Source organism: Staurois parvus, unplaced genomic scaffold, assembly GCF_062004578.1.
Source record: "Staurois parvus isolate SC_StPar_1 unplaced genomic scaffold, SC_StPar_1.0 ptg001396l, whole genome shotgun sequence".
Classification (NCBI taxonomy): Eukaryota; Metazoa; Chordata; class Amphibia; order Anura; family Ranidae; genus Staurois; species Staurois parvus.
The window spans coordinates 356974-382365 of record NW_028319192.1 but is presented as its reverse complement, the minus strand read 5'-3'; the positions used below and the strand labels follow the sequence as shown (position 1 = coordinate 382365).

General features: G+C 44.9%; 1 protein-coding gene across 1 annotated transcript in view; it reads right to left on the bottom strand.

The window, feature by feature from the left end:
* LOC149436226 (EMILIN-1-A-like) overlaps positions 1–20893 on the bottom strand; it is a 34512-nt gene extending 13619 nt beyond the window's left edge. The window contains exon 1 of the mRNA XM_089661825.1: positions 20683–20893. Coding sequence (XP_089517951.1) covers positions 20683–20698 — 16 coding nt within the window. The 5' untranslated portion in view covers positions 20699–20893. The remainder of the gene's footprint in view (positions 1–20682) is intronic.
* Between the last annotated feature and the right edge of the window lie 4499 nt (positions 20894–25392).

Here is a 25392-nt window from a genome sequence, read left to right as displayed (position 1 = left end):
CAGTCCCTCCCCCCATCAAAAAATGTCAAAAGATAAAATATTCAAATCCCTTCTAGTTGTGTGCTTGATGGACATAAGCACTAAACTCAGTTCATCCGATCATTACATTCCAGTTTGCTCACAGATTTTAGTTTGTTTCTTTTAAAGTAACATTTTAACTTTTCCCTTCTTCTCTAGCTTGTGGGATGACATTGGGGATGTGAAACAAACCTGTGACACCTGAAACTTCTTTAATATTCCTTTTCTTCCAGAATTTAATCAATGCAGAAATTTATGAAACCTCCGGTGATAGATTAGACTGGCATTAACTATAAAACTTTGTCACATTGAGAGCATTAAAATGGCTTCTCTCCAGTGTGCCTCCTCTGGTGTTTCATAAGATCTGACTTATATGTAAAAGCTTTGCCACATTCAGAACACTGATATAGCTTCTCTCCAGTGTGAACCCTCTGGTGTCTGATAAGATTTAACTTCTGAGTAAAAGCGTTATCACATTCAGAACACTGATATGGCTTCTCTCCAGTGTGTATCTTCTGGTGTCTGATAAGATTTGACTTCCATGTAAAAGCTTTATCACATTCAGAACACTGATATGGCTTCTCTCCAGTGTGAATCCTCTGGTGTTTGATAAGATGTGACTTCAATGTAAAAGCTTTATCACATTCAGAACACTGATATGGCTTCTCTCCAGTGTGAATCCTCTGGTGTGGGATAATATGTGATTTATCTGTAAAAGCTTTATCACATTCAGAACACTGATATAGCTTCTCTCCAGTGTGAATCCTCTGGTGTGTGATAAGACTTGACTTCACAGTAAAAGCTTTATCACATTCAGAACACTGATATGACTTCTCTCCAGTGTGAATCCTCTGGTGTGTGATAAGATGTGACTTCAATGTAAAAGCTTTATCACATTCAGAACACTGATATGGCTTCTCTCCAGTGTGAATCTTCTGGTGTCTGATAAGATGTGACTTCTGTGTAAAAGCTTTATCACATTCAGAACACCGATATGACTTCTCTCCCTTGTGAACCTTCTGGTGTGTAATATATTTTCTTTCCATTGTAAAATCTCCAAATAAGAAGTAGTTTGAAATGACTCCTCTTATTTATACTTAGTTGGACTTTATTGTAAAGTCATTGTCACTTCCAGAACACTGAAATTACTTTTCTCCTGCTGGATCAATGTGGAAGAGGATCCAAACCATGACTTTTAGAACACAGATATGACTTGTATCCCGTGTGAATCCTCCAGTGAGCTGCAATAAAGACTTTCAGTCAATTAAGACATCCATATGTCTTGTTTTCCATGTGACTCAGCTGTATTCATGAAGACCAACATGACCGGAAACTTGGCTCATCAATCCACCTGTACAAAAAAAAAAAAAGAATTTTATATAAAGCTAATGGCCATTATTCAGTGCTCCTACTCCTTGACCTCTCTGCGGCCTTCGACACAGTTGACCACCCCCTCCTCCTCAAAATACTACACTCCCTCGACCTCAGAGATTCTGCTCTCTCCTGGCTCTTATCCTACCTGTCACAACGCTCTTTCAGCGTTACCTATAATGCTACCACCTCCCCCTCACTGTTGGGGTCCCTCAAGGCTCTGTCCTTGGGCCCCTTCTCTTCTCCATCTACACCTCCTCCCTTGGCCAACTCATACACTCTCACGGCTTCAACTACCACCTCTATGCCGACGACACACAAATCTATCTCTCAACCCCCCACCTCACCCCCTCGGTCTCCGTCCGAATCACACACCTACTGAGCGACATATCAGACTGGATGTCGCTCCACTTCCTTAAACTGAATCTCTCCAAAACCGAGTTTCTTGTCTTCCCCCCAGCCCGAACCCCACCCCCCATTGACTTCTCCATCACATCCAACAACGCCAATATCAAACCCGCCCTGCAGGCCAGAGTACTTGGTGTCATTCTGGACTCCAACCTATCCTTCCAGCCCCAAGTCCAATCTTTAACAAACTCGTGCAGACTCCACCTCCGCAACATGCAGACTCCACCTCCACAACATCGCCAAAATCCACACGTTCCTAACCCCAGAAACCACTAAACAGCTCATCCACTCCCTCATCATATCACGACTTGACTACTGCAACTCCCTCCTCACTGGCCTGCCTCGCCGCTGGCTATACCCGCTTCAGTCGATCCTGAATACGGCTGCCAGACTCATTCACCTTTCCAACCGCTCCGTTTCCGCCACCCCCCTCTGCCAATCCCTCCACTGACCTCCACACCCCTCTGCCAATCCCTACACTGGCTTCCGATTGCGCAACAGATCAAATTTAAAATCCTAACACTGACGTACAAAGCTGTCCACCATACTGCCCCGAACTACATCACTGACCTAATTTCCAAGTACCGCCCAACACGCACACTCCGCTCCTCACAAGACCTTCTTCACTCTAGTTCCCTGGTCTCCTCCTCCCATGCCCGCCTCCAGGACTTCTCCAGGGTGTCACCCATCCTCTGGAACTCACTTCCCCAACCCATCAGATTATCACTCTCCTCTCCTTTAGGCGCACCCTGAAAACCCTTCTCTTCATGGAAGCCTACCCCCTGCTATCTTGACCGACCTCCTCCACTCTTCCTACCACTCCATCCCCCACAGCTATCTCCTCCTGTACCACCATCCCCTCCCTTCTAAATTGTAAGCTCGAAAGAGCAGGGCCCTCGATCCCCTCATGTTTTGCATTGTATTGGTATTGTTCTGTCACATGTTCTGTCCCCCTTTGTAATGTACAGCGCTGAGCCAACTATTGGCGCTTTATAAATACTGTATAATAATAATAATAATAATAATAAAGGGCTACATAAAGTTGCTTTCTATTTTTAATGTTCATTACTAAATATATCTTATGAATAGAAAGAATATGTACAGCATTATCTACAGTAATTTTTTTAATCAAATATATTTTATTAAGAAAGTTTATAAGTGCGCACAGTATTCCCAACATTCAGCCCAGACAATGGAGTCATACATTCTCACGTATAGGCGGTTGTGGCACTGTTACAGATCATACAGAACAATAACTTGCTTTGTCTATGGTGTCACTTTTACCTTTTATAAACAAATGAACAGAGAAAAGAAGAAACAGCCTAGAACAATTCAGCTGTACACGGCAAGTAACTCCCCCCCAGTACATACAGTTGTGTTCATAATAATAGCAGTGTGTTGGAAAAAGTGACTAAAGCTGAAAATCCTTCTAATAGCTTTTATTTCCATCCACACAAATGCATTGGGAACACGACACATTCTATTCCAAATCACAACATGAAGAAAAATATATCAAATTTGTGTTGTTCCTCTAAAAAAAATGGAAGAAAAGTGAATATTAGACGGTTCAAAAAAATCGCAGTGCTTGTATTCTTCTTTACAAACTCCAACATTCACTATATAAACTGAGAAATGTTTGAAGATTTTGCTTTCCTTTGAATGACTTCATGAATATTTGGTTGTAGTCGCACTGTTTCTGAGAACTGCTGTACATCTGTGTTGCATGGAGTCCCCCAACTTCTGGCCCCTGTGATCAGGTATTCCAGCCCAGGATGATTGGACCACATTCCACAGTTCTTCTCTATTTCTCGGTTTTGCCTCAGAAACGGCATTTTTGATGTCACCCCACAAGTTTTCTATTGGATTAAGATCCGGGGATTGGGCTGGCCACTCCATAACGTCCATCTTGTTGGTCTGGAACCAAGATGTTTCATGTTTACTGGTGTGTTTGGGGTCGTTGTCTTGTTGGAACACCCATTTCAAGGGCATTTCCTCTTCAGCATAAGGCAACATGACCTCTTCAAGTATTCTGATGGATTCAAACTGATCCATGATCCCTGGTATGCGATAAATAGGCCCAACACCGTAGTATGAGAAACATCCCCATATCATGATGCTTGCACCACCATGCTTCATGGTCTTCACAGTGTGCTGTGGCTTGAATTCAGTGTTTGGGGGTCGTCTGACAAACTGTCTCCGCCCACAAGACCCAAAAAGAACTATCTTACTTTCATCAGTCCACAAAATGTTGCGCCATTTCTCTTTAGGCCAGTCAATGTGCTCTTTGGCAGATTGTAACCTCTTCAGCACGTCTTTTTTCCAACAGTGGGACTTTGCGGGGACTTCTTGCAGATAGCTTGGCTTCACATAGGCGTCTTCTAATTGTAACAGTCCTCACAGGGAACGTCACACCTTCTTTCATCTTCCTGGAGCTGATTGTTGGCTGAGTCCGCCCCATTTTGGCTATTCTTCTATCCATTCCAATGGTAGTTTTTCGCTTTCTTCCACGTCTTTCAGGTTTTGGTTGCCATTTTAAAGCATTTGTGATCATTTTAGCTGAGCAGCCGATCATTTTCTGCACTTCTTTATATGTTTTCCCCTCTCCAATCAACTTTTTAATCAAGGTACGCTGTTCTTCTGAACAATGTCTGGAACCACCCATTTTCCTCAGAATTTCAGAGAGAAATGCACTGTAACCAGCATGTCCAACATTTGCTGCCTTCCTTCCTTAAATAAGGGCAATAATTGCCACCTGTTTATCAAAGAATGACTGACCTCACTAATAGAACTCCATACTGCTATTATTTTGAACACGCCCCTCAATGAGTGATTCAATGACACAGAATCAGCAGCATGCCATGACTGTTGGGTCTGTTGGATTTCTATTACTCTACTACACCTGCTAGGAAATTATTTGCCATGTAGAAATATAATTTCTACCAAAAACTGTGATTGATCCGGTTAGTGATGTCTGACTGCTATTATTTTGAACACAACTGTACATAGAAAGCTGACACCGTTCAATGAGGCCCGTGTCTACAGGATCATACCCCAAGTATGGGTCCCCCATGTAGTCACCATTCAGTAGGATACAACTGGCCGTTCTCCTTCTATGGGGCTAAAAGAGCTAAGATTTTAAAAGCCTATGAAGAACTAACTAGGAGTGAGCAAGGAGTATCCAGCCAGTTCTGCCAGACATACATCTCCTGGGGGAATTACAATGTTGGTAAGTTAGTTTTTCACATGTTAATGTGGAGTTCACCTGCTCAATTCACTGTTGTCTGCTGGGAGTTTGAGATGATAGCCAAGATCGGGATATTTTTTGTGGTCAAGCAGCCTCACTATTGCTATATGACTTGTAATAGGAGGAGGTGTAAATAATTCCTCCTCTATTGAGACCAAGAGGCACACCCGAGGAATATTGAACACCAACATTACAATACTGGTCATATCGTTCCACTTTTTGAATAATTTAGGACATCTCCAAAACGTGTATCAAATCCCTGACATCACCACTACAATTGGGGTCATGAGGGGAAATCCCTCCTGTCCTAGCTGAACAATTGAGCTGGAGTCCTGAAAGCTCCATACAAAAGAAATGACTGAGTTTCTGTGAAGAGGACAGAGAGATGAGAGGTATGGAGGTCACAATCACCTCCCACCACTTTCTCTTATTTCCTCTGACTGTTTCCCATTTCTTTCTAAGTCTTCGGTAAGAGTCAAAAGACTGGAATAAATAGATGAGAGATCATGCCTTTCCCACTGGTGTCATCTGAAGCCCATTAACAAGTGTGAGAGTGATGTGAAATCTGTATCTGATGGAAGTAGCAATCGATGGATGGGATCTAATGTGTCTACTAAGTCCCACCTGGTAAGATGTTGAAGTTGGGCAGCTATAATATAAAGTCTAACATTTGGTATTGCTAGGCCTCCTTGGTCTTCACCATACTGTAGAGTAGTGAGTTTGATTCTAGCTGACGGCTTCTTCTAAATGAGTTCCCCAAACTGGGAGTCTATACTGGAGAACCACTTACGAGGTGTCCACATGGGAGAATTGTGGAGTATATAGAGGAATTGTGGGGTCCATATCTTCTCTTGTTCATAGATTTTATTGGAAAGAGATAATAGTTTTACAAGGAGCTGATAACAATGTGATTGCAGGACTCACCAACAGTAAGTCAGAAGGGGTACAACCCTTAGAGGTAACGTACAGGTTGTAATTTGTACAGTACAAATAATATCTTCATACATTAAAGTGGAGTTCCAGTGAAAATAAAAAAAAAATAAAAGTCAGCAGCTACAAAAACTGTAGCTGCTGACTTTTAAAAGACGGGCACTTACCTGTCCCTCGATCTCGTGGTGTCCTCCCCACAGCCCGTTTCACCGGCCGCCCTGTGTTTCCAGTGCCGGCATCTTCACTGTGGGCACCCAGCTGTGACAGTTTGTGGCTTCACATCCGGGTGCCCACTGAGCATGTGCGAGTATCTCTGTGCTTTGTGAATGGTCCTGTAATCTTCTAGGACCTTTCATGTGTCCCAGAAGACTACAGGGAGGGAGGGGGGAGGACAACTTCCGCTTCTGATCACCTAGGTGATTGCAGCAGAAGTGGGAGCGGGTACCTGTCAATTTCGGTAATCCCCCCAAAAGGTGCCAGTGGGGTCCTTAACCACTTGCCTACCAGGCCCTTATACCCCCTCCTTACCAGGCCAATTTTCAGCTTTCAGCGTTGTCGCAGTTTAAATGACAATTGAGTGGTCATGCAACATTGTACTCATATGAAATTTTTATCATTTTTTTTACACAAATAGAGTTTTCTTTTAGTGGTATTTACTCCCTGATGGCTGTTTTATTTTTAGTGCTATAAACAAAAAAAGAGCAAAACATTTGAAAAAAAAGTTCTTTGTTTCTATTATAAAATTTTGCAAACAGGTCATTTTTCTCCTTCACTGATGTGCGTTGATGAGGCTGCACTGATGGGCACTGATAGGCAGCACTGATTACACGGATTAGAGACTAACCGGTTTTATATTTCACGTATGCACTTTGAAACGCCAACTTGGGACATTTATCACATCTATACTCCACCATACGCCTCAGTGCGTGTATTTATTTATGTCACTATAATTGATATGGAGATCATAGTTGGTCACTTTTATATTATCCATTGTATCTAGATACATTTCATTCATGATATTTATGATTTTACATTTTTTTCATACCTTTAGCGCTGCGTGTGTTTTATTTATTATTGATTAGAGGGTTTTGAGGTTCTTACCTTTCATGCCAGCTGCTCCATTTCTATGTTTATCCAGCGCTCATTTTATCTTATTGAATGAGGCAGCACTGATGAGCTGGCACTGTTAGGCAGCACTGATGATGGGTACTGATGATGGGTACTGATGATGGGTACTGATGATGGGCACTGATGATGGGCACTGATGATGGGTACCACATGTGAAGGTGGGTAACTGCTTCAGAGCAGCCATGGAAACAAGTCAGGGATTAGTATGGAATGAATGCAGTAATCCGGGCAGGGACCAGGTACCTGAGGGGAGAGGTCTTTGCTATAGGCAGCACTGGTCACACATATATATATTATGGTATCAACTCTTGTCGGCTTCAGCTCTGAGGAAACGGACACGTCCCTGAAATGCATCAGCAGGCTGACAGCACCACCAGTCGGACACTCTGCCATCAGTTTGGGCCATCACTGTGGCTTTTTAGGCTTTTTCATGTACATATTCTGTGAGTATGTTTTTTGTCTTATTTATTTATTTTTTTTAAAATAAAGCTTGGATAATGTGCTAGGTGTTTGCACCGCCTGTGTGATTTTTTTCTTTATTACCAGGACATGAGAGTTTTGTGGTTAGTCTCCATGGCTACTATATTTTGGGGGGAGGATTTCCAAATGTAGATTTAAATCCCATTCCCACTTGGATGTATATGGTATGAAGTGTAAGGTGGTGGAGCTGGTAGCTGTGTATATAAGGTGGAAATCAAACCTCTGACATGGGGGTCACATTTACATATGTGTTCAAACCTTGTCATGTCTGGGAGGGAGGGGGTTGCTGTGTAAGTGGGAGGAACAAAAATGATTGATCTGAAGATATCTAAAACTTTCAGGTCTAGATATTGTGTGGGAGTCACATAGGGTTTGGAAGGGTATAAAGGAGTCTGGTGCTGTGAAATTGTAAGTTTGAACTAGACTAGCTCTAGGACAAGCATGAAAAGAAGATGGAGGCATCCATGCCGGATAAAAGCCTGGAATGAGGAGGTATGCCATGAGTGGGTTATGGGGTGACTGTAAGGTGTATCAGAACTTAGACTGTCCCAGATAGACAGGTAGTGTTGAGTAATTGGGTTTTGGAGTGAGCGATGGTCTCTGGAGTGTAGCCATAGTAAATTGGCAACTGATAAGCGGACACAATCTACTGACTCTATAGTGACCCATGGGGGGGGTCACTTTTACTGCGTGATATTTAGGGAGTTGAGCAAGATGTGCAGCTTGGAAATATCTTGCAAAGTTCGGAAGCCCCAGACCACTCTAAGTTTCGGTGAGGTACGGATGGACTGGGGTAGATGCAGTTTAATAGTGCCCCATACATAAGTGGTGGCATGACACTGTAATATGCAGAGGAAACAGGAAGGTATATATATGGGTAGGACCCAAAAAAGATATAATAATTTGGAAAGAATTGTCATTTTTTACAATCGTTATACAACCCATCCATGAGAGGGGTAGTTTGGACCAGGATGTCATAAGATTAGTAAGGTGTGTTAACATAGGAGGGTAGTTAGCAGAATATAGAATATTGAGGTCTGCCATCAGCTTGGGTCCTAAATCAGGAATATATTGACTGGACCAAGAGAAGGGTGGAGGACGTTGTAGATGTGACACAGTTAAGGAGGGTAGAGAGATATGAAGAGCTGTAGACTTTTTTGGATTCACAACCAGGTCCAAAATCACTGCAAATTGGTCCAGGCATTGGAGAAGGTTGGGTGCTGAGATCAAAGGAGAAGACATGAAGAGGAGATTGTCATCAGAGAAAAAGCATAACTTATGATGATGACCGCCAAGTTCTAATCCTTTAATATTTGTGTTAGTTCTTATCAGCTGTGCTAAAGGTTCATTCGCTAGAAAAGGAGGGGGAGGGGGGCAAGGGGCAGCTTTGCCTCATTCCCCTTTGTATGAAAAAAAAAAGTCTGACTTGTAACCACGTACCTCAAGTACGTCCTTGGGGAGGTGTAAAGGGGTGATATCCATTGGAGTCAAAGGCTTTTTTATGTCTAAGGAAAGGAAACAGCCGGGTATGCGGCGTATGCAAGCTGCATGTTCTAGCAAAATCACTCTGTGGTCTCGGCTTGGCAGAGGGGGGTTAAAACCCATCTGATCCTTGTGTATCAAGGTGCCTATGATGGAGTTCAGCCATGCAGATAGGATTTTTCTAGGATTTTAACATCCAAGTTAAGAAGGTAGATTGGTGTGTAATGAAGCCATGTGGTGTGATCTGATTGGGGTTCAGGTAGCATAGAAATGACTGCTGTTAGGGAGTCTGAGCGGAAAGAATAACCTTTGAGTAAGGCATTAAATGCATTAACCAATAAAGGTGGAAGGAGGTTAGTAAATATTTGGAATATAGGGCTGTAAGCTGTCTGGGCCAGGCCGCTTATTAGACTTTAGGGACTTGATGGAGTTCGGGACCTCAAGTTCTGTAATAGGTGTTTCCAGGGAAGAACATTGAGAAGCTGAGAGTGTTGGTAGAGATAGGCTTGAGAAAAGTCCAGTGGCCTGCGATTCATCATAGGAGCCGGTCTCAGAGTATAATTCTGCTAGATGTTTGTGGAAGACCTGTAATATTTTATTAGGATGGCTGGTGTGTGAAGTTTTTGTAATCTTTAAATGGACAAGTCTGTGTGTGTGGTCTGAGGTTCGCAGTCCCAGGGCTAGAAAAGTGTCAGGTTTGTTTGCGTTCATATAATGTTTATGCCTGGATTAGCGTAGAACTTTTTCATCTGATTCTGTCAAGAAAACATCTATTTCTAGCCTGGTCTTGTCCAGGACAATCTATGAGAAGGTGAGGGCTCTGATTGGAAGGCTTTGTTGGCCTGATGAAATGAGGTTTCTAAGTGGTGATGGATTGCTCGCTGTCCTTTCTTGAGATGTGAGGCTTGGCTGATACAGGCTCCTCTAATTACAGACTTATGGGCTTCCCAAAAGGTCAGGAGAGAGATGTCATCAGTTGTGTTATGTGTCAGGTATTCTTTGATGGCTAGTTCAATGTCCAGTCTGTGGGATGGGTGGGCCATTTAGACTCCATGTAGTGCTAGTTTGTTGGGGTACCAAGGAGGAGAGGGTCAAGAGGACAGCTTTGTGACCAGTCCAGGGGTAAGGTATGATGGTTCAGGATAGGAGGGCTGGGGACATACCTCTAGTCAGAAATATATGGTCAATGTGGGAGAAAGTTTTATGTGGATATGAGTAGTATGTATAGTGTCTTCTAGCTGGGTTAGCTTCTTGCCATGCGTCTATGAGAGAGCGTTGTTGGAGTTGTTGGAAGGAGGATGTGGATGGATAAGAGGTTATGGGGGATTTGTCTAGCAAGGGATAAACTATCTGACTGGAATTGCCACATAGTAAAAGTGTACCTAATTTAGGGGAATCTATTACCTGTAGCAAATGGAAATTATAATTACAATTGCTGCATAGTATGAAGCTACAGTGACCTCTGAGTCAAGGAGGTGACCCACTAGAAAATATAACGGCCCTCTGGGTCCCAGATCCCTTCCTTGGGTGTAAAGGGAGTAGAGCAGTGGAAAGCTTTGAGTACATCTGTGTGTTTAGTTGCGGCAGAAGCCATATAAACCTGTGGGTAGGAAGAGCTGAGATATTTCGGCATATGGCTGGCAGTGAAATGAGTCTCCTGCAGGCACACCACATGTGCTTTGGCATGGGCAAAGCATTTGAAGGCCTTAATTTTTTTATTCCCCGAACATTCAGGGTAAGTATATTTATTGGAGCCATGATAAAGGACAGATGCAAAGGTGATTGTAGGTGTTGCATCATGGTGACATCATCACCCCTGGGACAGGAATAAGAGAAAGAAAGGAAAAAAGTGGGGGAAGCAAGGTTAGTAAAGAGAGAAATATCTGACAAAACAGGTCAGGAGGCCAAAAGGCCATGATGTGAAAACAGGTAGGTTGTCCATCTGTCTGTGTCACTGGGATATAAATGGACGGGAAAAAAACAGTCCTGGGCAGGCCCAACTCGGGCTACCAAGGAAAATGTGGGGGAGCAGTGAACATCTTCAGAAGCCACAGAGGCCAAAAAACAGGATATTAAACATCTGTTGTATAGAGGAGTCAGGCCAAGGATAGACTATTGGGATGAAGATGTCAGCCTGCAGATATAAGCAGTTGGTAAGTGTATGCATTGTTCAAAGAGGCTATGCTTGGCTGGGTATCATGGGCATTACACAGCATTAGACCACAGCTGGATGAAAGGGTGATCCGTTTGTTATTTTGTTGTCCAGCTATAAGTAGAAGGTTTAGCTAACAGCATTGTGCTGTTAGTTGCAAAAATTGTTGAATTATACTAAATATATAATTTGTTTACAAACGTTTTTATTTTCTAAGAAATAGACTTCAAATGGCATTACAGCTTCAAATAGAACATACAACAGAAACAAGGAACAACTGCAGTATTCATTTCAAAGGTGAAATTATGTAGAATAAAGGGGAAAAGAGAAAAGAAATTAAGTACATGAGCAATATAGGTAGAGAGGTAGGCAGAGTTATAAACGACCAAAAAAGTAACTCAATCAATCAAAGCATAAATGGTCCTTATTGATCTAGTAAATGCCTGTGAGTTCTCCAAAGTTCCCGTTTTCTGTCAAATAAATGCATCTTATCCAATAGAGTATAATGAATTCTCTCCATGAACATCACCGCATCAACTCTGCAGAACTGTGGTCAATGGTACTGTGAGGGATTTCCAATGTAGGGCAATAGCCCATAGGGTGGATATACAAATGCTATGGATTAGCCTCATAACCTCAGTCTGAACTCCCGAGATAGGGGCTCCCAGTAGGCAGGACTGCATAGACAGATGCACCGGAGCACCTGCCACTGCAGAGGAAACTTCAGAAATTTTGTGCCACAGCAATGAGAGGCTTGGGCAGGCCTAAAATATATGCACTAGAGTACCAGAAAGGCCACAGCCCCGGAAACAAAGGTGAGACGTCCCTGGATACATGGCGTGTAGTCTAGATGGGGTATGATACCATCTGGTTATTACTTTGAGGGCCGTCTCACGGACAGAAAGATCTAGAGTTCTTACACCAAAATGTGAATTAAAAATATGTCTAATCTGTCGATAATTATAATATTCACGAAGCGGGATATCAAAAAGTATGCGTAGCATCTCAAAAGTGATACAAGATCCTCCTCTCTGAAAGTCAGATAACCTAATAAAGGACCTATCATACCACCAACGGAATACCTGTGAAGATGAGAATGCTGTAATAAAATTTGGGTCACCAAAAAATGATGAACCTGGTGAGACAGAGGAGACAAGATTCAATTTAAGTTTATAACGGGACCAAAACATCAATGATTGGGCAACAATGGAATTATAGAGCAATAACGAGGGGGGGGAATTTTGGACCATAATACATCTGGTAAATAGAAGGGATGTATAGACTGAGATTCAAATCTGATCCATGGGACCTGGGAAGTAATAGTCACCCATTGTGATAGCTGTGCGAAACGGGCTGACAGGTAGTAAAGCCAGAAATTGGGGAGACCTAGGCCTCCCACCCATTGTGACCGGTAGAGGACCAATGAAGTAAAACGAGGGCATTTGTTACGCCAAATAAAATGATTAATAATCCGTTGAAAGCGATCTAAGAACGTTTATGAGACAGGGATTGGGAGTGATCTAAATAAAGTAATCTAGGCAAGACATTCATTGTTACTGCCGTGACTCTGCCAAGAATGAGATAGGGGATCCATGCCAGATCTTCAATAGAGGTGAGAGGCGTGACACACATGGTGGCCAATTAGCAGCAAATAATTTTGAGTATCTGGGGGTGAGGTTTATACCTAGGTATGAAATCTGATCTGTGGCCCAACGAAATGGAAAAGAATTGCGGAGAGATGCACCCAGGGAATCAGGAACATTAATAGGCAGAACTACTGATTTAGTAACATTTACAGTAAGACCTGATACTGTTACAAAGTCATTCAATAATGAGCAGAAGTCAGGCAATGACACCAACAGTTTAGTAAGGAAAAGCATAACATCATCTGCATACATACAAATTGTGAAATGTGAACCAATAATGGGGAACCAGAAATGTCTGAGTGTGATTATTGCAATTGCCAAGGGTTCCAAAACAAGCGCCAATAATAAGGGTGAAAGAGGACAACCCTGACGGGTACCTCCGCCTAGTGTACAAAATACAGAATTGCAGCCTGGAAGTCTTATTCTTGTTTTGGGGGGAGTCATACAAAGCATGTACACCAGACAGAAATTCATCACTAAAGCCCATCTTCTGCAGTAATGAAAACAAGTATGGCCAGAGCAGGAGTGGACTGACAACTCATGGGACCCCCGGGCAATAGAGGATCATGGGGCCTGTGTCCTTGCCCACACTCAAAGCACACCCAAAAAAGCCTATAAAAAGGTACTAGGGACATTTCATGGGGCCCCCTACTGACCCTGGGCCCTTGGGCAGTGCCCGAGTGCTGGAATGGTCAGTCCGCCCCTGGGCCAGAGGACACTATCAATAACAAAACTTCTTTAGAATGCAAATTGGCGTCCTAAATAACATTTAATGTGAGACAAATATTGTCCGTGATAAGTCTGCCTGGGATAAATCCCGATTGCTCCGGTGAGACCAAAGAGGAGATAATGAGGCCAACCTATCTGCCAGAATGCAGCTAAATATTTTCAGATCATTGTTCATCACTGAGATTGGTCTATAGTTTTGAGGTAAATGATGGTCTTTCAGGGGTTTAGGTAATAGAGACAGGTTAGCCAAGAGTATCTCCTCAGGAAACCTACCGCCCTGCAAAACATCATTGAGTAATGACATCAAAGAGGGAGCCAATGTAGGAGCAAAATGTTTATAATAACTGGCCGTGAACCCATCAGGGCCGGTGCTGTGGAAGTTCTGAGTGCGCTACTCACACAGGATATTTCCTTCAAAGTGCATGGGGCATTGAGGGAGGATATCTGAGAGGGTGAGAGAACAGGGAGGGGTATAGAATCAAGCCATGAGCCATTTGAGGAAGCAGAAGTTGGTTGCGGGAGAGCTAACAGGGTGGAATAAAAATTTAAAAAAATACCCAGGACTTCACGAGGAAGAGAGGAGATACTGCCGGATTTAGTACGTAACTTGTAGATATGTGGGGGTCATATTGAATGGTTTAATTTCTGTGCTAACATAGTAGACCCTGAATTTCTATGTAATAAAAAGGAGGCCTTTGACCAGAGTAGAGCTTTTTCAGTTTTCTTGGAAAGTAAAATATTCAGTTCTAGACGCTTTTGCGATATCATGGTTTGTTAAGGAGAGATGGATTGCCATCATGAGCCCTATAATGTGATTCTAATTCTCAGGTAAGTTTCTGAATTTGTTTCCACCGCTCTCTATTTCTAGAAGAAGCCATAGAAATAAGGTGACCTCGCAGGACCGCCTTATGGGCTACCCACAAGATGGCCGGGGAGATATCAGGAGTTGTGTTTGACTGAAAGTATTCTTGAATGGAAGTAACTACTTCATGGCGGGTGTTAGTATCCGTAAGCATAGAGTCGTTAAGTCTCCAGAAGTAGGGAGTAGGGGCTAGACCAGCAATGGGCAAACTACGGCCCGCGGGCCGTATACGGCCCGGCGGACCTTTTAATCCGGCCCGCGGAGCTAGGCTCCCGCAAGGCCAGTGGTCGGCAAGCCGCGGCTCTTTACAAATTTAGATGCGGCTCTCCTGTGTGCCGGGCGCCCGCTCCCCTCCCTCCTCTCCTCCTCTCCCCTCCCTCCTCTCCTCCTCTCCCCTCCCCTCCTCTCCTCTCGGATGGCCGCCCCCCTCCCTCCTCTCGGACGTCAGGACTCTGCAGCTGTCAGGATGTAGGCGGGGCAGCGTGATGAACTCCTCTCACAGTCCTCCCTGAAGACCAGAACGGCGCGGGAATACGAGAGGAACGCGCGGACCAAAAGGTAAGTGAATTGACACAGGGGGGGGACTTACTATATGGGGGATGAATTACTATATGGGGGACTTACTATATGGGGAATGAATTACTATATGGAGGACTTACTATATGGGGAATGAATTACTATATGGGGGACTTACTATATGGGGAATTAATTACTATATGGAGGACTTACTATATGGGGAATGAATTACTATATGGGGGACTTACTATATGGGGAATGAATTACTATATGGGGGACTTACTATATGGGGAATGAATTACTATATGGGGGACTTACTATATGGGGAATGAATTACTATATGGAGGACTTACTATATGGGGGATGAATTACTATATGGAGGACTTACTATATGGGGAATGAATTACTATATGGGGGACTTACTATATGGGGAATGAATTACTATATGGAGGACTTACTATATGGGGAATGAATTACTATATGGGGGACTTACTATATGGGGGATGAATTACTATATGGGGGATGAATTAATATGGGGGATGAATTACTATGTGGGGGATGAATTACTATATGGGGGATGAATTACTATGGGGGATGAATTACTATATGGGGGATGAATTACTATGGGGGATGAATTACTATAGGGGGGATGAATTACTATGGGGGACGAATTACTATATGGGGGACGAATTACTATATGGGGGACGAATTACTATATGGGGGATGAATTACTATGGGGGATGAATTACTATATGGGGGATGAATTACTATATGGGGGATTAATTACTATATGGGGGATTAATTACTATGGGGGATTAATTACTATGCTTACTATGGGGGAATATTACTATACTTACTATGGATGACACATACACATCATTCATCTACTCTTGGTCCGGCCCCCGGGTCCAATATATGAACCCATTGCGGCCCTCAAGTCAAAAAGTTTGCCCACCCCTGGGCTAGACCTATAAATGTGATAGACAGCGCCACAATATTATGATCTGACCAGGGGCTTAAATGAATGCAAGCTTTCCTAGAGTTAGCCAGCAGAATGGGGGAGCAATAGATATAATCTAGTCTAGCATAAGAGTCATGTGGGTGGGAGTAAAATGAATAATCTCTAGCTCCTACATTATGTGCCCTCCAGGAGTCTACCAGTTGAAGGGTGTCTAATTTTTTGGTAATGAATTTTGGGAAGGCTTGGGAGGATGGTGAGGATGAGCTTTGTTCTAAAAGGGGGTTAACTACCAAATAAAATCACCTCCCACCAATAAACGAGGGGATAGTAACCTATCAAGAATTTTGAATTCGAGAAAAGAAGGATGCTTGCGCCGAATTTGGTGCATAGACATTAGCGATCGTGAGTTTGAACCCGAGGGGGTGCCTTTAATAATGATAAATCTGCTCTCAGGGTCACGTGCCCGAGGTTTTTTTTACTACAAACACATGGGAATAACATGCCCTGCCCTGCTCGTCCCGAGGAACTCTGGTAAGGATCTGCTGATCTACCAGGTCCCCAATTAGGACACGCAGGGCCTGCACCCTTTCCCGATCCTTGGGAAGGTGGGTTACCAGATACCTGGCGGGGGGACTGAAGTTGAACTCCAACCTGTACCCCTTCTTGATCAAGTCCAGGATGTACAGTTTAGAGAAGATTGAAGCCTACTGAGGGAGAAAGGTCCCCAGTCTTCTTTCCATTGGGACGTTCAATTCATTGAGATGAGACTTGGTGGGCCTTGAGGAGGATTGAACAAGATTCCTCCTCTTCCCCTATTCCTGTGCCCTGTCCAATGTTTCTTAGGCTGAACCTCCTTAGCCTGCTGGGCATGTGTTTTTTGACAAAAAACCCTACTAGAGTAAAACCTTTTCCTACTCTCTGGGAATGTCCTCTTGTTATGGGCTGTACATTATAGAGCCTCCTCAAGACCTGGACCAAAAAGATTATCGCCAATAAAGGGTAAGGCACAAAGGTGCAGTTTGAATGCTGAGTTCCCTGCCCAGGTTTTTAACCAAAATGCCCTTTTAGCTGAATTCACTAGGCCAGAGGTTCAAGCCGCTAGCTTAACTGATTTGGCCGAGGCATCCACAAGGAAACCAACTGCTTTAAACAGCAAAGGAAATTATTTCAGGATTTGCTGCCTGAAGGTTTCTGCCGAGAGATGCAACTAACTGGGTAAGCCAGCATTCCAGATTTCTGGCGACACAGGTAGCTGATAAAGCTGGCCTAAAGCTGATGGAAGTGGAATCCCAGGCCCTACGGATTAAGACTTCATCCCTCTTATCCATAGGGTCTTTCAGAGCCCCCATATCTTCAAATGCTAAGTCTGTCCTTTTAGAGACTTTAGATAAGGGGGTGTCTAATTTCTGAACCTTGTTCCATTGCTGGGACCCGTTATCCTAAAAAGGAAACCTCCTTTTAAGGTTACTTGAGAAAAAGGGTTTCCTCTCAGGGCTTTCCCATTCCTGCCTAATGGTATTAACCAGGGAACTATGGACTGGAAAGACACTAGTCTTTCTAGCATACAAACCTTGATACATGAGGTCATGCTTAGATAGGCAAACATCCTCCTCCTCGATCTCTAATGTTTCGTAGATAACTTTAAGGAGGTCGTCCACATCTTCCAGGGGCAATTTGTTCCTGGAACCTCTGGAGGAGCAAACTTCACCATCCTCCTCTTACGAGCCTGAATCTACCCGTGAGGAAGCAAGGGACCTAGGATCCTCCTCCGGGTCCTCCCTCCCTCTTAATGCATCTGCTACCTCCGAAACCGCCGATTGGGTCCAAGGATCCAGTGGCAACTGCATTTTTCAACAGGTATCTAAAGGAGTGAAATGTAGACAACATGTCATCCTTAATGGAGGTGAGCACTTTATGGCAGGCTGTAAATGACTTATCCTTAATTAGGCTAGCCACACAATTGCAGCATAAGGGTTCTTCCCAAGCTGAACCCAATTTAGCTGCACAAATTGCACACTTCTTCTTGGGGGTCTGACTCTGCACCTTGTCCTGGACTTTAACATACAATAAGCAAGAAAAAACACAATACAGAAAATAATCAGCCCAGGGCCCCTCATACAAAAACCACTGTGCTGGGGGAGCAAGAAAAGGAAGTGTGCCCACCAGGGTCAGCAAGAGGGATCAGAGTCCCCAAGCTTACCTTAGAGGAGCCAGTGCCTGAAGGACCAGGGTCTGCCTGAGAAGTGCCAGCGCCTTCCATCCCTCTTGGTGTGGAGCCACAGGCTCTGCTGGGTCTGTACACCAGACTGGCTGCCTGACCAGATGCTTGTGCCGCTATGGAGACTGGAACCAAGAGTCTCCGGCGCCCGTCGACGACATTTCCGCGGCCAGAACGGCCGGTTACTGGACAGCACCCAGAAGTTGCAGCTACTTGCACGCCCGCTTGGCAGTCACTGCCCCACTGTGCATCAGATGCTGGAGCCCCCCCACATGGGAAGCAGGACAGGCATCAAAGGTCCTGGACCCCCCAGGACACCCCCGATGATGGTTATCATCCACTGAGGCATGGAAAGATATCAGGAGCGCAGCCCCACTCCCCCTGAAAGAATCACGTCAGGCAGGAGGAAGTAAGACAGACCAGGAGCCACCAGCAACCTCTAGGGCCCAGGACTTCCAGACAATCAGTTCCTTGATGACTGCACCCATCCTTGCAGAGGAAACACTAAAAACTCAGGAGGGAGGCCTGGTGGTCCGCCTTTTATAGTACTGTGCTTACGTGTTTCCTGTCCCAGAGGGAGGAGCTCTGTCTCAGGAAGGCTGTCCTGGAGGACGTTTGGAGAAATGAACATTAGAGTGTCTGAGAGACAAAAGCCAGAAATAGATCAGTGGCTGCATGCACACCTCATTGTTAGGCTGCAGGTAGAGAGGCAGAGATGAGGCAGGATTTATCATGAAATACAAATTAAAGTGTATTATTTTCAAAACAGCCAAGAATATTTCACAAGGTCTGAAAAGTATGTAAGTCATCGAGTTATTCCACAATTTAAGAAGAAGAGCATAACTGCAGGTAGTAAATGTAAGAGAGGAGTTGCAGATGATACGATGGTGGGTAGTATGTACAGGAGAGGAGTATGGGGGTATGACAGTGATCGGTATGTACAGGAGAGGAGTGTGGAGGTATGACAGTGATCGGTATGTACAGGAGAGGAATGTGGAGGTATGACAGTGATGGGTATGTACAGGAGAGGAGTACGGAGGTATGACAGTGATGGGTATGTACAGGAGAGGAGTACGGAGGTGTGACAGTGATCTGTATGTACAGGAGAGGAGTGGGGGAGGTATGACAGTGATCGGTATGTACAGGAGAGGAGTATGGAGGGTATGACAGTGATCGGTATGTACGGGAGAGGAGTATGGAGGGTATGACAGTGATCGGTATGTACAGGAGAGGAGTGTGGGGGGTATGACAGTGATGGGTATGTACAGGAGAGGAGTGTGGGGGGTATGACAGTGATCGGTATGTACAGGAGAGGAGTATGGAGGGTATGACAGTGATGGGTATGTACAGGAGAGGAGTACGGAGGTATGACAGTGATGGGTATGTACAGGAGAGGAGTACGGAGGTATGACAGTGATGGGTATGTACAGGAGAGGAGTACGGAGGTATGACAGTGATGGGTATGTACAGGAGAGGAGTACGGAGGTATGACAGTGATGGGTATGTACAGGAGAGGAGTACGGAGGTATGACAGTGATGGGTATGTACAGGAGAGGAGTACGGAGGTATGACAGTGATGGGTATGTACAGGAGAGGATTACGGAGGTATGACAGTGATGGGTATGTACAGGAGAGGAGTACGGAGGTATGACAGTGATGGGTATGTACAGGAGAGGAGTACGGAGGTATGACAGTGATCGGTATGTACAGGAGAGGAGTACGGAGGTATGACAGTGATGGGTATGTACAGGAGAGGAGTACGGAGGTATGACCGTTCCAAGAGAGGAGTATCTCAGGAAGGGTCTATACTCCACCATAACTCTGGTTCTCGGAGTGTCAGGTCCCAGCGGGTTCTCCTGGTGTCTCTCCTGTTATTCTGACACATCAGAGGAACATGGTGGGAGATCGGCCTGAATGTCAGGTCCCAGCGGGTTCTCCTGGTGTCTCTCCTGTTATTCTGACACATCAGAGGAACATGGTGGGAGATCGGCCTGAATGTCCTTCCTAGGAGGGAATACCGGAGCCATTCTGAGGCCCATTTAATGGCCGGCAATGAGGAGGAAACCAACACTGAGAAGTAGATGCTGAGATATATACAGCACGGGGCAGCACAGTGGCTGAGTGGTTAGCACTTCCACCTGGCAGTACTCGGGTTGTTGGTTCAAATCCCCACCATCGCACCACCTGCCTGGAGTTTGCATGTTCTCCCTATTCCTGTGTGGGTTTCCTCCGGGAACTCAGGTTTCCTCCTACACTACAAAGACATGCTGGGAGGTGAATTGTCTCCTAAGTTGTCCCTAGTATGTGTATGTATGAATGTGAGTTAGGGCCCTTAGATTGTACGCTCCTCGGGGGCGGGGACTGATGGGAATGTACAATATAGATGTAAACTGACGGCGCTATATAAGTACCTGGAATAAATAATAATAATACACCCAGATCATCGATAACGAGGAGGAAGGTTCCTCACAGATGATTGGTCCGTCTATAGCAGGGACAGGAGACGGGACCAGGAATAGGAGATCCACCTGACTTACCCGTGTGCTCTGACATGGAGAAGATCCCATGCTGGCCCTATGGTGGCCGTGTGTTCAGGATGGAGACCGACAATCACAGGATCGTCTGGAAGCCGATCTAAAATGGCTGAAAGTGTTCCTGGGACAGGAGGTGACACAGCCAGGAAGTGACTCCAGACAGATTTATACAGAGGCTGCAGTATGGAGAGCAGACACTAGATGGTGCTGGTCCAAAAAAAGATGATTAGCATAAAACAACAGAGAAAAAAAACTGAAAAACAAAAGATGATGACGGATTCTAAACTTCTATTATCACAGTTATCACATTACAGTGGATTAGATCTCCCTCCATTTTGTTGTTGCCCGCCTGTCCCTCCTCCGGTGGCCATTTTCCCTTAGTCTGATATCAATGTTCTTACAGTTATCACATTACAGTGCAGTGGATTAGATCTCACTCCTCCATTTTGTTGTAGCCCGCCTGTCCCTCCTCTGGCGGCCATTTTCCCTTAGTCTGATATGAATGCTGGCACATTTTGTCCCCTGATATTAGACATTAGCCGGGTGATTGTATACACACAGCGGGCAGATCTCAATCAATGTCACCCACTAGTCTATACTGTCACGGGGTTGGCCAGCCAATCATGTGGCTCCTATTCTGTCCTTCCAATGACCATTCCTAGTACATAGGACTCATCTTCCATACTACATTCATGATACAACAAGATGGAAACTCCCAATATACAGAGAAAATCTCCTATAAAATACATAGAAATCACATCTGCCCTAAAGGGCCATAAACATAAGAAGATTGCCCTCGACGCCCCCAGATTCATCTACAATACTAGCCAAGGTGTCATTGGTCCCCCTAATACACGGATAGTACCCCAATCCTGCATTCATACATGTGACAATACACCATGGATTCCTCCCGCTCTATATTATGTCTCCATACAAATCAGTCGCCATCCAATCCATCCATCTCACAAAAGCTCCAATACCCAGCAAATGTTTCCGTCTCCTCCTAGTAATAACCATGTGATCTCCATGAGAATAAAGCGCCCATTTGTGTCCTTATCCCCTCCCCCTACGCAGGATGTACACCCCTTCATGGCCACGCCTCTTTATGTAACTGACAATTGCACGGTCGTGCAACGCTGCACCCAAACTAAATATCCGTCCTTTCTTCACACAAATAGAGCTTTCTGTCGGTGGGATGTCATCACCTGCGCGCTTTTTATTTTTCACGCTATAAACAAAGGAAGACCGAAAATTTTGAAGAAAAACAATATTTTGTACTTTCAGCTATAAAATATATAAAGTAACCTCAAAGTTAGTTATAAATTTCACCAAAATGTCTCCCGCTCCATGTTTATGGGAAAAGGACCCCAATAAGTGGATATTGATTGCTGTGTGTGACCGTTATATCGTCTGCAGACTATGGGGAGATCATGGAATTTATGACTTTTTTTTGCTATACAGCACTGCACTAGTTTAACTGACAATTGCGCGGTCGTGCAATACGATACATAAATGAAATATATGCACTTTTTTCACACAAATAGAGCTTTTTTTGTTATTTGATCACCTGTGCGCTTCTTATTTTTGGTGCTATAAACAAAAACAGTTTTGAAATTAAAAAAACAAAACAATTTGTGATGGGAGTCACTTTGGGTGGGGGGCCCACGGAGAGGTGGGGAGACCCCTGTCTCAGCTCCCCATATCCCTTTTATGTGTAAGTCACCCTGTGCCTGTTAGGGGTGCAGGGTGATCTGTCCTAATATTGGGGTGGGGGGTTTTTTGATTGTTTAATGCCATGTAGTTGCATCCCATTGTTCTATTGTGTGTCTTGCTTGGGAGCAAACTATTATGGGATGTATGTGTTTGTGTATTGGCTTGGTGGGGGGGGGGTTCCTCCAGCAGCCCTCCCTCCTCCTGAGTAATACAGTACAGTTGGAGGGATAATACAATATACAGTGAAGGAAATGTGTATTTGCTCCCCGGCTGATGGTGAATGTTCGCCCCTCACACAGAAATGATCGGTCTAACAATGGAATGTTCGGTGTAACACTGAGAGACAGAATACAACAACAAATTCAGCAGAAATGCGTCTAACAAATGATGACGGATCTGCATGTTCATTAGGGAAAGAAGGATTTGATCCCCTTAACAAAACATGACTTAGTACTTGGTGGCAAATCCCTTGTTGGCCATCACAGAGGTCAGACGTTTCCTGGAGTTGGCCCCCAGGTTCGCACACATCTCAGGAGGGATTTTGGCCCACTCCTCCAAGTCGTTAAGGTTTGGTGGCTGACGTTTGGCAACTCGAACTTTCAGCTTCCTCCACAGATTTTCAATTGGATGAATGTCTGGAAACTGGCTAGGCCACTCCAGGACCTTAGTGTGCTTCTTCTTGAGCCGCTCCTTTGTTGCCTTGGCCGTGTGTTTTGGGTCATTGTCATGCTGGAACACCCATCCACCACCCATTTTCAATGCCCTGGCTGAGGGAAGAAGGTTCTCACCCAAGATTTGATGGTACATTGCCCCGTCTATCATCCCTTTGATGCGGTGTAGTTGTCCTGTCCCTTTAGGAGAAAAACACCCCCAAAGCAGAATGTTTCCACCACCATGTTTCACAGTTGGGATGGTGTTCTTGGGGTCATAGGCAGCATTCCTCCTCCTCCAAACACGGCGAGTTGAGTTGATGCCAAAGAGCTGGATTTTGGTCTCATCTGACCACAACACTTCCCACCAGTCCTCCTCTGCATCATTCAGATGTTCAGTGGCTGACTTCAGATGGGCCTGGACATGTGCTTTCTTGAGCAGAGGGACCTTGTGGGCACTGTAGGATTTCAGTCCTTGTCGGCGTAGTGTGTTACCAATTGTTTTCTTGGTGACTGTGGTCCCAGCTGCCTGGAGATCATTGACAAGATCCTCACGTGTAGTTCTGGGATGATTCCTCACTGTTCTCATGATCATTGACACTCCACGAGGTGAGATCTTGCATGGTGCACCAGACCTAGGGAGACTGACACTTGTTTTGTGTTTCTTCCATTTGTGAATGATTGCACCAACTGTTGTCACCTTCTCACCAAGCTGCTTGGCCATAGTTTGGTAGCTCAGTCCAGCCTTGTGTAGGTCTACCATCTTGTCCCTGACATCCTTGGACAGCTCTTTGGTCTTTGCCATGGTGGAGAGTTTGGAATCTGATGGTTTGATGGCTCCTGTGGACAGGTGTCTTTTATACAGGTAACACAATGAGATTAGCAGCACTCCCTTTAAGAGACTGCTTCTAATCTCAGCTTGTTACCTGTATGAAAGACACCTGGTAGCCATAAATCCTGCTGAATGATAGGGGATCAAATCCTTCTTTCCCTCATGAACATGCAGATCCGTCATCATTTGTTAGACTCATTTCTGCTGAATTTGTTGTTGTATTCTGTCTCTCAGTGTTACACCGAACATTCCATTGTTAGACCGATCATTTCTGTGTGAGGGGGAACATTCCATTGTTAGACCGATCATTTCTGTGTGAGGGGCGAACATTCCATTGTTAGACCGATCATTTCTGTGTGAGGGGCGAACGTTCTGCATCAGCCGGGGAGCAAATACGCATTTCCTTCACTGTATGGGGGATTATAATGTTTCTCTCTTAGGATGTCCTGTGTGAAAAGTTCTCCATCAGCTGATTGGTTTTTGATCTTCCCTATACTGCCCCTCCCCCCATAGTGACACCACATTGCCCCCCCATGGTTCCTTTACTCCCACCCCAGTGTCCCCCCTGTACCCCCCTCCATGGCCCCCCTTCTTTCCTGATCTCTCCAGAAGTTTCTCATTCAGCTTCTTGTCTGTGTCTGTTCTTGTAGCTCAGAGAGGGGGCTGGGTGTCCTTCATGTTCTTGTAGCTCAGAGAGGGGAAGGGAGTGTCCTCCATTTTCTTGTAGCTCAGAGAGGGGGAGGGGTGTCCTCCATGTTCTTGTAGCTCAGAGAGGGGGAGGGGTGTCCTCCATATTCTTGTAGCTCAGAGAGGGGGAGGGGTGTCCTCCATATTCTGGTAGCTCAGAGAGGGGGAGGGGTGTAACATAAATGTAGGAGTGGGGTAGTTGAGCTGTGATCCCAGTGGAAGCCATGGTTGTCACACGGGGTGGAGGAGCCATCCCTACTGTGCCTATGGTTTGTGTTTCTTTGATCCAAAAATCTGAAAGTCAAGTGACAAAAGTGGGCGGAGCAGATCCCACCAATGAAGGAGGCCGTGTGGATAGCATGCAGCCTGTTACAGCAGGTAACAATGTTTCAGCTGGACTCTGAGATACGGGACCTGAGGATGTCCTAGCTCTTCCAGGATTGGGGAGATGTGAGGATGTGGTCACAAAGGAAGCCACAGTTATCACAGGGGTGGGGTTGGAGGAGTCACCTCTGTGCTACCTACAGCTTGTGTTGCTTTGCCCCTAGGATCCAGAAACAAAGTGAGAGAAGTAGGTGGAGCAGATGCCACTAACATACTGTCGGGTACTGACCTGGGGGAGTTGGTAGCCCAAAACAAGCCAAAGTCATCCCCTCTGAGGTCTACATCTCCACCTGAGGCCCCGGATTCATGTAACGTACTGTTGGGTGATTCAGTGCACATTGAGAATTCTGGGGAGGGTCAGGGGGTGAATGACCATGTACCAGGTCCTGGCCCTAGTGGCTCTCTGGAGTCAAGGCCTGGGGAAGAACTTAAAACCACAACAGACTC